This window comes from Procambarus clarkii, chromosome 42 (assembly GCF_040958095.1).
Source record: "Procambarus clarkii isolate CNS0578487 chromosome 42, FALCON_Pclarkii_2.0, whole genome shotgun sequence".
NCBI lineage: Eukaryota > Metazoa > Arthropoda > Malacostraca > Decapoda > Cambaridae > Procambarus > Procambarus clarkii.
In genome coordinates this window covers 8,949,067-8,965,823 of record NC_091191.1, presented here as the reverse complement: position 1 = coordinate 8,965,823, position 16,757 = coordinate 8,949,067, and the positions used below count along the sequence as shown (strand labels likewise).

The 16,757-nt window shown below is 41.9% G+C and overlaps 1 protein-coding gene and 1 long non-coding RNA gene across 2 annotated transcripts in view; both read right to left on the bottom strand.

The window, feature by feature from the left end:
• The window catches only part of LOC123770285 (cell division control protein 42 homolog), a 251,451-nt gene extending 234,815 nt beyond the window's left edge, over nt 1-16,636 (bottom strand). The window contains exon 1 of the mRNA XM_045761990.2: nt 16,089-16,636. Within this exon, the coding sequence (XP_045617946.1) occupies nt 16,089-16,437 (349 nt within the window). The 5' untranslated portion in view covers nt 16,438-16,636. The remainder of the gene's footprint in view (nt 1-16,088) is intronic.
• LOC138373600 (uncharacterized) overlaps nt 1-16,757 on the bottom strand; it is a 449,843-nt gene that overhangs the window by 295,528 nt on the left and 137,558 nt on the right. The gene's annotated exons all lie outside the window — the stretch shown is intronic.

Here is a 16,757-nt window from a genome sequence, read left to right as displayed (position 1 = left end):
GCTTGAACATTCGTAAAGAATTTATTAGCAGAAGGTTATCAAACTTCATTGTGGTTTGTGATTAACTGAACATCGACTAACACTGTATTCTCATTTAAATTATAAATCATCTAAATTATACTTATTCTGTTGGCATCGGTAAATGTTTCTATCCCTTAGGCTAAGCAATTGCACAAGACTTGCTTTTTATTCCTTTGAATTTTGCATTGGTTAGGAAATTTTATGTTTAGTTATGTGCTTTATATTGTCTGTCACAATCTGTCGTCGTTTTGAAGCTCAAGAATGTGCTCGCTTAACACCCGGGTCCAATTCCAGATCAGCCGGGCTGTGGTGGGTACGTGAGCCTGCGGGCCGCTCCAAGCAACAGCCTGGTGGACCAGACTCTCACAAGTCGAGCCTGGCCTCGGGCCGGGCTTGGGGAGTAGAACTCCCAGAACCCCATCAACCAGGTAATCCCTTTTGCAGTTTTCAAATTTGTTTTAATGAAGAACAGGCAATCACGAGATATTCTTAAGTTCTGTAATGGAGATGTCTTTCAGAATTTTCCTTCATCTTCAGGAACGTGAGATTATCGCGAGTGTCCACAGTCCACAGTGTTCGGTCACACCACTTTGTCGGCGAATACACTGCCACTCAACCCTTGATAAAACCTGTCTTGGTAATGGTTTCCCTGCACACAGCTCTGCAGGCGACCTAAATCAGCCGGCGAGGAACAGATAATTTAGATTAGAGAAAGCCCTTAATTTGCAGCAATTCGGTTCACTTGCTGTTATACTAAGCGGAGGATTATACTGTATATGCGCTTGGCAGACAAACATTACCATAATCGCCTACAAGCTACTCACTAATTTCTTGAAGTTTCTTCAAACATTGTGGAAACGTGTGTGACAACTAATGAGCGTTCTTAAGATCATATGTTGGGAGGTTTGAAGAGCTCCCGTGTAGCACCGAGCACCTTGGTATCTGAGGCTATAATCACCGTCGCCATCAGTGTTAATTTATCAAGTCTAAAGAAACAAAATACACATCAGTCTTCAGTTCAAAACTACGACTCCTCCAGATAACAGTTTTCAATTCCTAAGACTCACCAAGTGGGAGAAAAGCTTAAATACGGCTTACTTGAATAAAACAACCAGGCTACAATACCACATGAGCAGATACAAAACAAGAAGAGTACTAACGTGCAGTAAACACTAGAGTCAGTGTTTGCCAGTGGGCTAATTGTAGCTAAACAAAATCGATAATGTGCCTCTGTAACCCTTACCACCACCGCCCACGGGATGGGTATGGGGTGCATAATAAAGAAATTCAATTGAATTGCCTTACTGGATGTCATTATCACCTCGGGTACGGAACCAAATCGACACTTACGAAAACAATAGACAAAACGCAAGACCACTTTAATATCATAGCCTAAGGAATAGACGAAAACGAACACCCATATGGCCATTCCTCTCAGTGTTAATTATTAAGCACCAGAAGTCATTCTTTTTAGGGGTTTCAGTTTAATCAACTGAGCTACGACATGGGTAAAAGAATTGCAACCGGAAGTTCTACTGACTTTACCCCTCTTGGCACCTCGGAACAGATTACAATAGCTATCACCATCAATTTTAATATGAAATTTAAACAATATATACGAGCCAAATTAACTTTCTCCCAAATCAATCACAAATGCTCATTAATTGGGTATAATCCAAGCTGTTGCTATTGAGATTTAGGCCGCAAGTTGGAACGAGGGACGAACGAGACAGAGCTCAGTGTCTCACACGCTAAGCTATGGCCAGCACACCAACAACAATTATAGTGCTAGACATACGATTGCAATGCAATATAACAATATATACCAGCCTGGTGAGGTAACCCTGGTAGCGTGTTGCACTTTGACAAAGCGTATAGCCTCATTTACACATACCACATTGATGAAATAAGCACATAAAAACACCAAATTACGATGTGCAATAATAAATGTTTTGCAACAGCTTAAATGCATAGATAATTAGCCTGAAGTTAAGAATCTTTTTACCGTACGCCGTTTTTAATTCTTTATACCGTTAACCTCATAATAATAGGCCACTGATTTCAGATACAAACATGTTACAATCACGTTCTCGAAACAAATGGGAATAGCTTAGTTGAAAATCACAAAATTTATCCAGTGTAAAGTTTAGCCATCACAGTGCAGGTAGTATATGGCAAATAATTCTGCTTGGAGGGTGGAAGGCAAATAATTCTGCTTGGAGGGTGGAAGGCAAATAATTCTGCTTGGAGGGTGGAAGGCAAATAATTCTGCTTGGAGGGTGGAAGGCAAATAATTCTGCTTGGAGGGTGGAAGCCAAATAATTCTGCTTGGAGGGTGGAAGCCAAATAATTCTGCTTGGAGGGTGGAAGGCAAATAATTCTGCTTGGAGGGTGGAAGGCAAATAATTCTGCTTGGAGGGTGGAAGGCAAATAATTCTGCTTGGAGGGTGGAAGGCAAATAATTCTGCTTGGAGGGTGGAAGGCAAATAATTCTGCTTGGAGGGTGGAAGCCAAATAATTCTGCTTGAAGGGTGGGAGGCAAATTATTTATGCATGCCTCTCTCAAGGTAAGAGCCATTTCTCTGCGTCACAATGACGAGACTTCCGGCATCACCAGAGGGCTGGCGGAGGTGAATATCAGAGCAATAAGAGGTGTACCGGTGTATCCGTATTGGTGGTATCGACCTATTTCTACAGTATCTGAAAGATTTCATCCGATAACTTTTTTTCCCAAGCGGACACAGATTACTGCTAAGTCTCGTTAGCTGGTTTATAGCTCTCCCCCCCCCCCCCCACACACACAGCTTATATTAAGCTTTTTACCATACAAGTTTGCCCATGCTGAGTATGGGTGAACAGTTACGGATCGATGATCAATCTTATTTTTCTTTCCCATAGTAAGTTATGAGGAAATAGTAAATGTATTAAAACTCGTCAATTGAAGACAGAGTTAGTTTAGACGATCAAAAAAATTAATAAAAAACTATCAAGGGAATCGCCAGGATATGGTAAAGGATACTCTTTGACTTAGCCTAGTGACTAATGGTTGTAATCAAACACTAAAGGAAATAGGAGAAGGGAGAAAGAACTTTACTAGAGGAAGATATTGCAATGAAACAAACTAAAGGAACATGTTGTAGAGGCAAACTATACTCATAACTTTAAAAGTAGACATGATAGGGGAAATAGGTCAGGAGTCACTGCATTAGACAACCGGCATTTAGAAAGGTTCAAAGAGCTAGTACTCGATCTTGCAATGAGTACACGTACACACACACGGATGGAGTGCATCAGGCAGTGATGTGGTGGAGGCTGACTCCATACACAGTTTCAAATGTAGATATGATGGAGCCCAGTAGGCTCAGGAATCTGTACACCAGTTCATTGACAGTTGAGAGGCGGGACCAAAGAGCCAAAGCTCAACCCCCGCAAGCACAAATAGGTGAGTACACACACGTTCGGGCGCGCGTGTGTGTAACAAATATATGTAGTAGACATAATAAGAGGAAACAATAGCTTGTCTAGAATTCGGGGTTCAAGAGTTAATAGCTCTTATTTCAGCAAGCATAAATAGTAAATACAAAGAATAAATACACACCCAAACACCACCTCCCTAACCCTCTTCCACGTCCACAAACTTTAAAACCTGCACTTAAGGGACCTTTGGCCCAACTTCAGTTATCCCTGCTCTAACCACCCAGGTTGATGAGGACTACGCCGTGAAAGCCTGGCAAAGTTCAGCTTGAAAATGACCCACACGAGACACTTAAGTGGCCATATAATCCCCGTTAAATAAGCCATTGAGCCTTCAAGTTACTTGTCGACGTTTGGTTCACTTCCTGTGGGACGACGATGCGTCTTAAGTTTGGCGCAATTAGGCACACAATATTGGAAAATTCATTACATTACTAAGGAACATATCGCTATAGCCTACGGTACAAAAGAGCAGAACATATTATTACATCCTATGGGTATGTTTACCTTCCAACAAGACTCACGCTTATATGATTAAATTAACTAGAAGTACTGTCTTGATGAGAAATTTAACATTTTTCCTTAATAGTAAAAAAAAAAAAAAAAAAAAAAAAAAAAAAGGCGAGATAACCAACCCTTCCTCTCGAATACTGCATCATTTTGACGTATAAATCCCCAACGGCTAAAATATGATGTACTGTAAATTATAACGGCTCTGAAAATTGACGGGGAGTATCTTTTTTTTTTGTATTCGCTGGTCCCTGTTAGTCAGTTTGCTACAAGTAAGGTTAGGTCAGGCCAATCTGGTACATATTTTTTTGAGACGTAGGGATAAATCTAGAGAACGGGCTGGATAACTGCCAGTATGGAGGGAACTGCGGCGGTAGTGACAACTGTGTTAACCCAGACAGGGGTGAAGCAGAGAGAGAGAGAGAGACAGCTGCCTCCACCAGCCCTCCATATAGACACGTGTGCTGGGTGAGGAATGGGAGTCTGCCAATATTTTCTGCACTTGATTCTCATACAATGACCGACCGGCATTTTGAAGTGAAAATTGGACAGCGAGTGAGAGGGGGAAAGAAGGGCAGCGAGTGAGAAAGGGAGAGGAGGGGGAAGAGAGTTAGGAAAGCCTGGCTGTACTCACCTATTTGTGCTTGCAGGATCGAGCATTGACTCTTGGATCCCGCCTTTCCAGCTATCGGTTGTTTACAGCAATGACTCCTGTCCCATTTCCCTATCATACCTAGTTTTAAAAGTATGAATAGTATTTGCTTCCACAACCTGTTCCCCAAGTGCATTCCATTTTTCCACTACTCTCACGCTAAAAGAAAACTTCCTAACATCTCTGTGACTCATCTGAGTTTCCAGCTTCCACCCATGTCCCCTCGTTCTGTTATTATTACGTGTGAACATTTCATCTATTTCCACTTTGTCAATTCCCCTGAGTATTTTATATGTCCATATCATATCTCCTCTCTCCCTTCTTTTCTCTAGTGTCGTAAGGTTCAGTTCCTTCAGCCGCTCTTCATATCCCATCCCTCGTAACTCTGGGACAAGCCTCGTCGCAAACCTCTGAACCTTCTCCAGTTTCTTTGTGTTTCTTCAGGTGGGGGCTCCATGATGGCGCGGCATACTCTAAGACGGGTCTCATGTAGGCAGTGTAAAGCGCCCTAAAATCCTCCTCATTTAGGTTTCTGAATGAAGTTCTAATTTTCGCCAGTGTAGAGTACGCTGCTGTCGTTATCCTATTTATATGTGCCTCAGGAGTTAGATTAGGTGTCACATCCACTCCCAGGTCTCTTTCTCGAATCGTTACAGGTAGGCTGTTCCCCTTCATTGTGTACTGTCCCTTTGGTCTCCTGTCACCTGATCCCATTTCCATAACTTTACATTTACTGGTGTTAAACTCCAGTAGCCATTTCCCTGACCATCTCTGCAGCCTGTTTAAGTCCTCTTGGAGGATCCTACAATCCTCGTCTGTCACAACTCTTCTCATTAATTTTGCGTCATCCGCAAACATTGACATGTATGATTCCACTCCTGTAAACATATCATTTACGTAAATTAGAAAGAGGATTGGTCCCAGCACCGATCCTTGAGGTACTCCACTTGTTATTGTTCGCCAGTCCGACTTCTTGCCCCTTACCATTACCCTCTGGCTCCTTCCTGTTAGGTAGTTCTTCACCCATACTAGGGCCTTTCCGCTTACTCCTGCCTGCCTCTCAAGTTTGTATAGCAGTCTCATGTGCGGTACCGTATCAAAGGCCTTTTGGCAGTCAAGAAATATGCAGTCTGCCCAGCCTTCTCTGTCCTGCCTTATCCTTGTTACTTTATCATAGAATTCTAAAAGGTTTGTTAGGCATGATTTCCCTGTCCAGAACCCATGTTGGTGCTTGTTTACAAACCCAATGCTCTCCAGGTGCTCAACAAGTCTTAGCCTAATTATTCTTTCAAGTATTTTGCAGGGGATGCTTGTCAGTGATACGGGTCTGTAGTTAAGTGCCTCCTCCCTATCACCTTTTTTGAAAATCGGTACGACATTTGCCTCCTTCCAGCAACTGGGCAATTCTCCCGACATAAGTGACTCATTAAAGATCATTGCCAGAGGCACGCTGAGAGCCTGCGCTGCCTCTTTAAGTATCCACGGTGATACTTTGTCTGGTCCAACAGCTTTATTTGCATCCAGTGTTGTCAACTGTTTCATTACATCCTCTGCTGTCACCTCTATATCTGATAGTCTTTCATCTTGGGTAATCTCTTCTAACAATGGGAGCTGCTCAGGCTCGGTTGTGAACACTCCATGGAATTTTGCATTCAGTACCTCGCAGATTTCCTTGTCGCTTTCTGTATATGCCCCTTCTGTTTTCCTCAGTCTTGTCACTTGGTCATTTACCGACATCTTCCTTCTTATATGGCTATGTAGTAATTTTGGTTGCTTTTTCGCTTTGACTGCAATATCATTCTCATAATTTCTTTCCGACACTCGTCTTATGTTAATGTAATCATTCCTAGCTCTGTTACATCTAATCCTGTTGTCCTCTGTCCTTTGTCTTCTGTACTTCCTCCACTCCCTCCTGCTTCTCACCTTTGCTTCCTGACACTGTCTATTAAACCATGGGTTATTATATTCCCTCCTGCTTTTTTCCTTTATTGTTGGAATAAATCTCTCTTCAGCCTCCTTGCATTTCAATATGACTTGGTTCATCATACCTTGCACTGTTTTTCCTCTAAGTTCTTCCTCCCACTGCACTTCTCCCAGGTAGTCCCTTATCCTTCTGTAGTCCCCTTTTCTGTAATCAAGTCTCCTTTCCCGGACCTCTTGTCCTTTGGTCACCATTTTAAGCTCCATCATGTAGTCAAAGACTAGGACACAATGGTCACTAGCTCCTAGTGGTATTTCATGTTCCAACTGCTCGATGTCTTCTACATTCTGGGTGAAAATGAGATCTAATAGGCTGGGCGTATCCCCTCCTCTTTCCCTAGTATCTTCTTTCACATGCTGTGTTAGGAAATTCCTGTCAATAACGTCTACCAGCTTCGCTCCCCAGGTCTCCTCCCCGCCATGGGGATTCCTCGTTTCCCAATCTATCTCTCCGTGATTTAGGTCCCCCATGACCAGCAGCTTCGCTCTCATTCTATGCGCTAAAGTTGCTGCCCTCTGCAGTTCATCTATACATGTCTTGTTGCGGTCCTCGTACTCCTGCCTGGGCCTTCTACTGTTTGGTGGGGGATTGTAGAGTATCAAGATTACAATCTACTGTGATGGCGCTGGTGATGGCGAGGCTATGCGAACCCGCAGAATACGAAGACAAATAGCAGGCCAGGAAATCGCCAAGGAAGATTTGGCCCCAGGCCAGGCTGTGGGATCAGGAAACTCTTAAAAGTCGCTTACAGGTAATATCTTGCATAATTTTGCTAACCTGAACATTTAATTAAAACGATTTGAAGATGAAATGACGTAAGTTCATTGACTTAAAGATTTTACAAGCGGCTTACACATATAAGCGTGTGTGAGAACCTATGTTGAACCATGGGTTCAATACTAATAGCAATAATAGTAATATTAATACTATTAGTAATAGTAATATAATACTATTACTATTGTAATAGTAATGGCACACAACTCTAAAAAGAGGTAAGAAAATTGGGTCAAATTTTGGGCATACAGAAAAATGACTCGGCATATCATATTAATGAGACTAGGATAGTTTAGAATCTTCATTCGGAATTACCGCTAGTTTCTACATTTTTATCTTGGAACATTGTTCCATGGGGTTAGGCTATGTATAACTTTCACAATAATATATAATTTGGATAGCATACCATCTTAATTTGCATGAATATAGGCCTTTAATAGACAATATATTTATACTTAGCAGTGGTCTCCATGACCTATGCTGTATCTTAGGCTTATACAAAATTGGAAGCTCTCTAGATTCGCCGTTTTCACTAAAAATCAGACCAACAACTTTGAAATGATTTTGGATACATCACCCCCGTCTCTGACCAGGTTTTCTTGAACGCAGTTAAGTTACAGGTCCTTTCGAAAAAGCCGTTAGCTATCAGAGTATAGACTAGAGGGTAATGAAAAACCTTGGACCCCTTATATCAAAAGTACTTTCTTGTCAATTTGTCTATTGTATGACCTGATAAGACTAAATGCCGCAAGTTTCTATAAACATGTTTTATATAGGATTTATATAGTGGATATATATATTTTATATAGTAGATAGGATTTTAGGAACTACTCGGAGGTGTCTATTACTCTTTTTATGTATTAAGCCTCCGTGAAGAACATTATGAGGTCAGGTTTTGAAGAGACGATGGATGCTACTGGAAATTGTCAGATTATCCAGCTTTGGTGACTTATAAAACGGCATTGCATGCATAATATAGTCTATACACGGGTGATTTATATGTATAGTAGTACAGTAACCTGGTTTACGGCTTGTCTTTCGGGGATAGAAGTTTGCCGGATATACGTAAAAAGCTCTGTCGCAAACAACACCCCGGGGTACAGAACAGTACTCAAAATTATATAAATTATATATAGATATAGATATAAATTATATATATAGATAAATTATATATATAGATATAGATATAAATTATATACAGATATAGGCGCTGACACAAAATGATGCAAAAAAAGAAGGATGGCGGGTGGAGTACGGGAAGAATGTGAGGTGCAGCAGGACAGGATCTTGCCGCCTCGCCAGCTGACCCTGAAACTGGTTTCCTTTATTAAAGGCCATGGACCTGATAGCGCCTCCCCATTTTTACTGCAAACCCAAACAGTTCAACTAACCTATGCACCCATTCCGGGAACCACACCGCGCAGTCAGGCTATATATAAACAATCAACATCATCGCAGCTATGCTACTTAAGTTGCGGTCGGCAAGAGGATATTATAAATGCCTAACATAATACATCACAGGCAGTAGCAACGCTGACGGATAGGCTAGGCAGTGTCCACCAGGAAGGAGAGGGCAGACGCTCTGGGCAAGCTATGAGGACATGTCCGCCACTACAAGCGCCTCACGCACTTTTTAATTTGGTTCATTTATTAGGTAGTTTTAGTTTATTATACATTGATTGTTGCCGCCGAAGGCGGCTAGTTTATTGTGCACCCCATACTCATCCTGTGAGCGGTAGCGCAAAAGCATTACAGAGGGCACAAAAGGTCTTTATCAGACCTCATCTTAGATTATTACATAAACAATTTCTTCAATCCTTCACACCTTATAGATACAATGTCAGCTAGTTACAGAGAAAGTGCTATTACAAGAGCTACATATTTACAGTAAGTCATCATACATTAATGGTAGGTCTTGTCGTTAATACATAATAGTTTGGTGGCCAATGGGGATATTACAGAGTCATAGGGGAGCTTCTGTTTATTATTAGTCCTCACAATACACTACTTGTTTCTGAATCTCATATGTCGTTCATCTACTGGAAGCAAAATGTGGGTTTTTATGAGATTCAGAGGCCGCCATTGTTCTTTTGTACTTTATCAGTCTGCAGTTTCAGGAAAGCAAGTATGTCTACATACCGGTTGTAGTGCTTTATTACAGCTTCTTTTTCCTCTTCAGTCAGCACATCACCTGTCACCATTTCTTTAAATGTGTCACGGCGGAACCATCTGGGATGTGGCGTGCGCGGCCCGAGGCGGGCATCCACGTCCAGTTGAACTTCGTCACTATCACTACAAGCGTCACTGGTTTTACTTTGTTCTTTACCACAATCACTTTCAACATTTCCACTACTGTATTCCTTCAAACAGTTTATTAGACCCGGTATCAACATCTTGATCGTCATCACCATTAAAGTTCTCACCCTCAGTGTCACTACGTTCATCATCATTATACATCCCATATTCATCCTATGAGGGGTAGCGGAAAAGGTACATAATAGGTTCAGGAAGTGAACCACAACATTCGTGTTGCAAGCACGTTATATCACCGATTAGCTATATAGTTACACAATTCGTTAACAGTCTGTGCACACTTTATTGGGACAGCTCATAACGCATCAAACTGTACTCCCTAGAATGCAGACGAGATACACAGTTTTTTATATGGAAAATATTTGAGAGGACTTACCAAATCTGCTCGCTGAAATAATCCCTTAGCCAGCGTGAGCTTGAAGCATGGTAATGTGCAAAATAGGCACATTGAAACAGTAACAGTGCTGTAAGTACACCAATAGACATTTAGCCCTTGGTAGAGGGCTGAGGTCTATTCAGCATCTTCACTCAGCCTAAGGGTCATTAATAGATTGCGTTCAAGAGGGAACTGGTAAAACACTTTCTAAGAGTAACTGATCAACCGAGCTGTGATTGCAACGTTAGATTGCAAGCTACGGAGATCAATAGTCTGGTCAAACGGTCAACAAGGAGGCCTGATCTAAGATCGGGCCGACAGCTTATGCCAAAATAAATATATATTTTTCTCATTACAATTTCATTAGTATTCATTTCCACACAAAAGGAGGGTAAAGCGTATCGAAACCGGCACGACAAGTTGAGAAAAAAACAGACTTAGGCCTTGCATTTCAAAGGTTCGTTTTACCACGTATTACAGATTTAACATAATATTTAAATTAAATTAGCTAACCTTAATATATTTATCCACGTTGGTATCTCAGGACACATGCCCCCAAGAGGCCAAAAGATCACAAAAACACATTAAAGGCCAAAAGTTTCCCCAACAATCTTGCCACATAGTTGGAATTGCCAATATGAACAGATTCACCTTCACAGAGGGCACTTGTCGACGAATTCTACTTAACAGATTTAAGTTATGAGCTACGAATACCAGCATGACGTTCAGGTACAAACATATCAAGCCTGGTATCAATATGCACGTCGTTACGAATGTGCAACAAGGCTGGTGCAATGCTCTGGCAGGGTACAAAAAGGTGTTACACAACATCTATACCATACCATGTCTCTGTCTGTCCAAAGTTGTGGGGGTATGAAAGTTGTGGGGGGGAAAGGGGTGGGGGGTATGTGGGGAAGAAGGATAGAATGCAGGAGTGGAGAGGAATGAGAGACTACCACAGGCATTGCAGAGTACCCCTCCCCCCTCTTAGTATATCTATACAAATTGAGTGTACCTGCTTGATGGGGTTCTTGGAGTTTTACTCCCCAAGCCCGGCCCGCGGCCAGGCTTGACTTGTGAGAGTTTGGTCCACCAGGCTTGACTTGTGAGAGTTTGGTCCACCAGGCTGTTGCTTGGAGCGACCCGCAAGCCCACATACCCACCACAGCCCGGTTGGTCCAGAACTTCTTTTTAGAAAACAGTCTAGTTTTTTCTTGAAGATGTCCACAGTTGTTCCGGCAATATTTCTTATAGTCGCTGGGAGGACGCTGAACAACCGCGGATCTCTGATGTTTATAGTGTTCTCTGATTGTGCCTATGGCACCTCTGCTCTTCACTGGTTCTATTCTGCATTTTCTTCCATATCGTTCACTCCAGTACGTTGTTATTTTACTGTGTAGATTAGGGACCTGGCCTTCCAGGATTTTCCGTGTGTATATTATTTAGTATCTCTCTCGTCTCCTTTCTAGTGAGTACATTTGAAGAGCTTTGAGACGATCCCAATAATTTAGGTCCTTTATCGCGTCTATGCGTGCAGTATATGTTCTCTGTATTCCCTCTATTTCAACAATCTCTCCTGCTGTCTGTGTGTCCAAAGGAGGAAGAAAGATTCTTTGGGATACTCTCATCCAGCTTTGCAAGATGGGCAACATGTGGAAGTGAGGGTATGTGGGCCTGCGGGCCGCTCCAAGCAACAGCCTGGTGGACCAAACTCTCACAAGTCAAGCCTGGCCTCAGGCCGGGCTTGGGAAGTAGAAGAACTCCCAGAACCCCATCAACCAGGTATCAACCAGGTGTGCGAGTGTCATAGGAAAGTCTGGGTCAGCCCCAGTGCCAAGAAATATTGGCATATATATAATCTGTTAACAGTTTTCATTACATCGTAATATTAAATTTTCTGAGGGAGGGGGGGGGGGGAGAAAAGTGAAGAGGGTGGGAGATGGGATGGGCAGAGGCGAGAGGGAAGGGGGGGATGGGCAAGGTTGAGAGCGAGATAGGGGGGAGATGAGAGCGGTGGGAAGTGAGGAAAGGGGGGGGAAAGAGTGAGGAAAGGAGGGGAAAGGGAAAGTGAGAGAGAGGAAATGTGAGAGGAAAGGGGTGGGGGAGGGAGATACTCGGGTACTGCTGGATTCCTCATCTAGTTCACGATAAAAAAAAAATAAGTGGTATTTTCATAGTAATTATTGCGTCAATGAAGTAGTTTGGTTTAGATAGCAATTCCTGACATATGTACCGAGCTGCTTGTCAATAGGCTTGCACTAGGAAAAAGGATTTGTTCTGCATTTAAATGCACCTAAAGCGTGGTCAACGCTCTAAGCGCCATGGCATATCAAGAATGTTAAATAAAATCGGCAGTAAATGAAGAAGTTGGGCGTAGCTAATATGGCATGATGATGAATCATTTTACAACAACGCTTTTATTGTAACTAAAATCAGTGGCATCCAAAGCAAGAGGACAGCTGGAGAGCGTAACCAACGTTGCAAGGACATCGCCTACACAGCTCGCAATGCCCAATTATATATTTTAGTCGTACCTCTGTGTACGAAACCGGATTGAGTAGGATAGATGTGTGGTTGACCTTGACCAAAGTGTTGCTGTAAGAATTTTCCAATAAACGGCGCTGGAATTGTCAAAGGCGTTCTTTAAATAATTCACTGGGAGTGAGCGTTTGACTAGGAAAGGTTTTTATAGGCTTAAACGGTGTCTGAAGTTTATAAATCTGAAACAATACTTGCAAGTCATGAATTGATTATCCAGGATTCTTAATATGGATAAGCTAGCTAGCTTTGCATTTACTTGAAATACTTATCCTATCATTTCGTGTAAATAACCTTTCAGATGTAATACCAACTTCTCATTGTTTGCTGCTGACAAAAATTAAGAGGAATGAGAGGGAGGAAGATAGCAAGGAACTTCAAGATGCCCTGGACAAACTAAAGGAATGGTCCAACAAATGGAAAGTTATTTAACAACAAATGTAAGTTATTTATAAAGGAATCAATGGTTTTAAGTGTTGCTGCTTTCAGGAGTGCTGAATTTTCCTTGCTCTTTTTGCTGATGGGCGCGAGACACTTGTATTTCAGGGTACAGATATAAAGGAATATCATTAGCTAGTACGTTCGTTGCATACAACAGGAATATTCAGTTTAATGAGATTGTGTGGGAGAATGGGCAGTAGAGGCCGCTACAAGCAACAGCCTAGTGGACCAAACTCTCACACGTCAAGCCTGGCCTTGGACAGGGCTTGGGGAGTAGAACTCCCAGAACCCCATCACCACATATCAACCAGAATACTTCCTAACTAGTTGTAACAACCAAGATAGCAGCTAATGAATATAATACATTTTGTATATACTACTGTATATAATATTGCATATAAATGTATATAATACAATAGCAAGTTGTAACAATGTTCTAATACATCATAAAAACGTTATAACCAGATGTAGCAACTTTATTACACGTTGTAACAAGGGAAACTGAAGGACCGTTACGTTGTTTGTAGTGTGACAATTTACCATGCACTGGTAAATTTTAGATATATTATGAGGTTATTTTTATAAACATGGTAGTCGATAAGGTAAATATAAAGCTACTGGTACCTCATACCCCCAGGCATGATGGGTCTGTCTAATGACTGGACATTCAACAAGTGTGAGACCATGACCCCAGGTTTTGCTCATAAAAGTTTACACCTGGAGTGCTCAGGATTGGGAGCTCTAAAACATGCAGCCACCTGCCACAGATAAGGTCATATTGTCTGGTTGACGTTTTGTGCTGCTCTTGTATATAGCTATCTGATCTAACGAAGTCATAATTGTTAATATTAATGTTTTCGGGCTTTCCGAGTGTCTGCCATTTTTATATCAGACTTGACTGTTCAGAGCAATTGTTTTAACCTAGGTCTAGTTCAGTTTATCTTTGTTGTATACTGGTTTGGCAGCTTTGTCTGTGTCATCGTGATGAATTATATTTGTGTACAACACCTAGTTGTGCTTGCAGGGGTTGAACTCTGGCTCTTTGGTCCAGCCTCTCAACTGTCAATCAACTGGTGTACAAGATTCCTGAGCCTACTGGGCTCTTATCATATCTACATTTGAAACTGTGTATGGAGTCTGCCTCCACCACATCACTGCCTAATGCATTCCATCTGTTTAACTACTCTGACACTGAAAAAGTTCTTTCCAACGTCCCTGTGGCTCATTTGAAGACTCTGTTTCCACCTGTGTCCCCTTGTTCCACCCGTGTTAAACAATTTATCTTTATCTACCCTGTCAATTCCTCTGAAAATTTTGTAGGTAATGATCATATCTCCTCTTACTCTTCAGTCTTCTAGTGTCGTGAGGTCATTTCACCCAGCCTTTCCTCGTAACTCATGCCTCTTAGTTCTAGGAGGCACGAGGGCGATGGTATTCATACAAAACAAATTCTAAGCCTTTTATTATGTGCAGCGAACAGATTTTTTTATATATAATTACTAATATGAGGTTATTCTATCCTGCAGGACAAATGGTTATTTTTTATAATTTTTGTATTAACATAGGTACATCTGTATTTGTGCAGCAACCTTTGAGTTCAGTTGAGGCTAGTTGAGGACTGCTAGGACGTGAAATCCTTTTGATTTTATTTCCCATTTGGGATGAGGATGTTGCATGATTCATGCCTTACAAAAAACTTTCCCAGTGCTGGTTACACACCTGTTTTATCTCTCTCTAAACTCTTGGCTGGCCTTAAGAAATACATTAGGGGTATCAATTGTTGTGTTTTTTATACTGTTCAGCTAAGATGAGAGCTTTGTTGTGCATGGGCTTAAGGCGCGAGTCAGAGGAACAAGGGACAAGCAAGGGACCTGTCCCTTTCCCTTCCCTGTCCCAACAAGCAAGGGACCTGTCCCTTGCTTGTCGTTTTGGGTCTAGTGGATTTCACAATATCATAAAACGCAGACATTTCTGCGACAAGGGCCTCACACAGTGCATTAACATTAGTACAAAACAAAATGGAAGTATGAATTATACCATTCAGAAGTATGGTATTTGAAGTGCATAAGTAAATTTTCAGGGATTGTTGACTAATTGTTTCAAAACATTGGGGTTCGACAAAATTTATGGTATATGAACTGAGGATGGTAAAACGAGCACTAATTCAAGCAATTGATTTACAATTTTGACAGACGAACTGGTAGTAAAACTCTCTGGGCTCTCCCCTCCAAATTTAACAAATAATACATCCCCGAGCCAAACTAGCAAAACAAAAAATGCCATTGGGCACACGGCCCAATAACGAAAATAGGATAGCCTAAGTTTTATTATCATATACAAGGGTTTTAGTTTTGTCATCAATAAAAGGGGAGTTCTCCCGATTTTTAGGGATAAAGTTGCATTGGCCTGTTCTGTACAAGTCTAACGGAAGGAACCATTAGGATAACAGGTATTGCCTAAGCTTAAGTGTTGAAGCAGTCAAGCCAATACGATAAGGCTTTTCAAAGATATCACATAGGCCTAAGTACAAAGTTGATATGGGCCTGGGGTTAGAATGTTTAATTTCCATGGAAGCTATACACTTTAGCTCGGACTAAAGTATTTTAAGCTTGAGATATTGAAAAAAGAAATGTAAGAAAATTACCCATAAGGTATTCTTTTTGTATGTACGACATAACACCTGATAGAAGGAAAAAGCCGGGTAGGACTTTACATGAAAATCTTTATAAAAGACTCGATATTTCCTCATGTCTCGTCTCATTACTTCACCAAATACATGATTGAAATTGAAATAAGTTTATTGAGGTAAAATACACACAAAGGGATGAGGTAGCTCAAGCTATTCTCACCCCGTTCAGTACATCGTGTTAATACATACATATACAGAAATACATGATAATCTTTAGGAAAAGTATGAGGACTATCGACAAGCTGCCGACTACTAGAGGCTGTGACCCTCAGGTAAATACAGGCAAACCTAAGGGGGTACTACTGCTGCTGCTGCTCACCATTGTAGTTGTCGAAGGCTGTTGGGACGTATTCCGTAGGGTATCCATTGGTAGTGTAGGAGACGACCAGAGAGGTCTTGCCGACGGAGCCATCGCCCACCAGCACACACTTGAGCTTGGTCTTGACCTCTCCGTCGGGAGACCCCATGAGGTAGGCCGACGCTGTTGGGTCGTGGGGCCGCACCAGGGGAGGCATAGTCGCCCCCGAGCCGCGGTAAATCCAATCGTACGTCGCGCCCTGTCCCGAAGTCGTTCCCAGGGTACTGTAGGGTGGTCGTTTGTACGACTCGGAACTGGAATAAAATAACTCGCGAGTGTACCTGTCGATGGACCGCAGGCTCCTCAACATGAGGCTAAAGGCTCCCTGCCTGGTGCTACTGCACACAATTAGACTATAAATGCATCGAGGGATTAATATCAACGTGATATTTAGTCACTTCTAAAACATAATCACTTAAATATGAGGCGACACATAGCAAGCGCCTGAACACTGGCGACCAAGACACCTCCCCTCCTCTCCACAGTTAAACTCACACTGACCCGTGTTTACCACCACCAACCACACGCCACAGGGGAGCAACAGCTGATTCCGTGACGTCACAATAAACTCTACCCATCATTGGATGAAATTAACTTGTTTCTTTTTCCAAGCTTTTTGGCAAGAGTGTA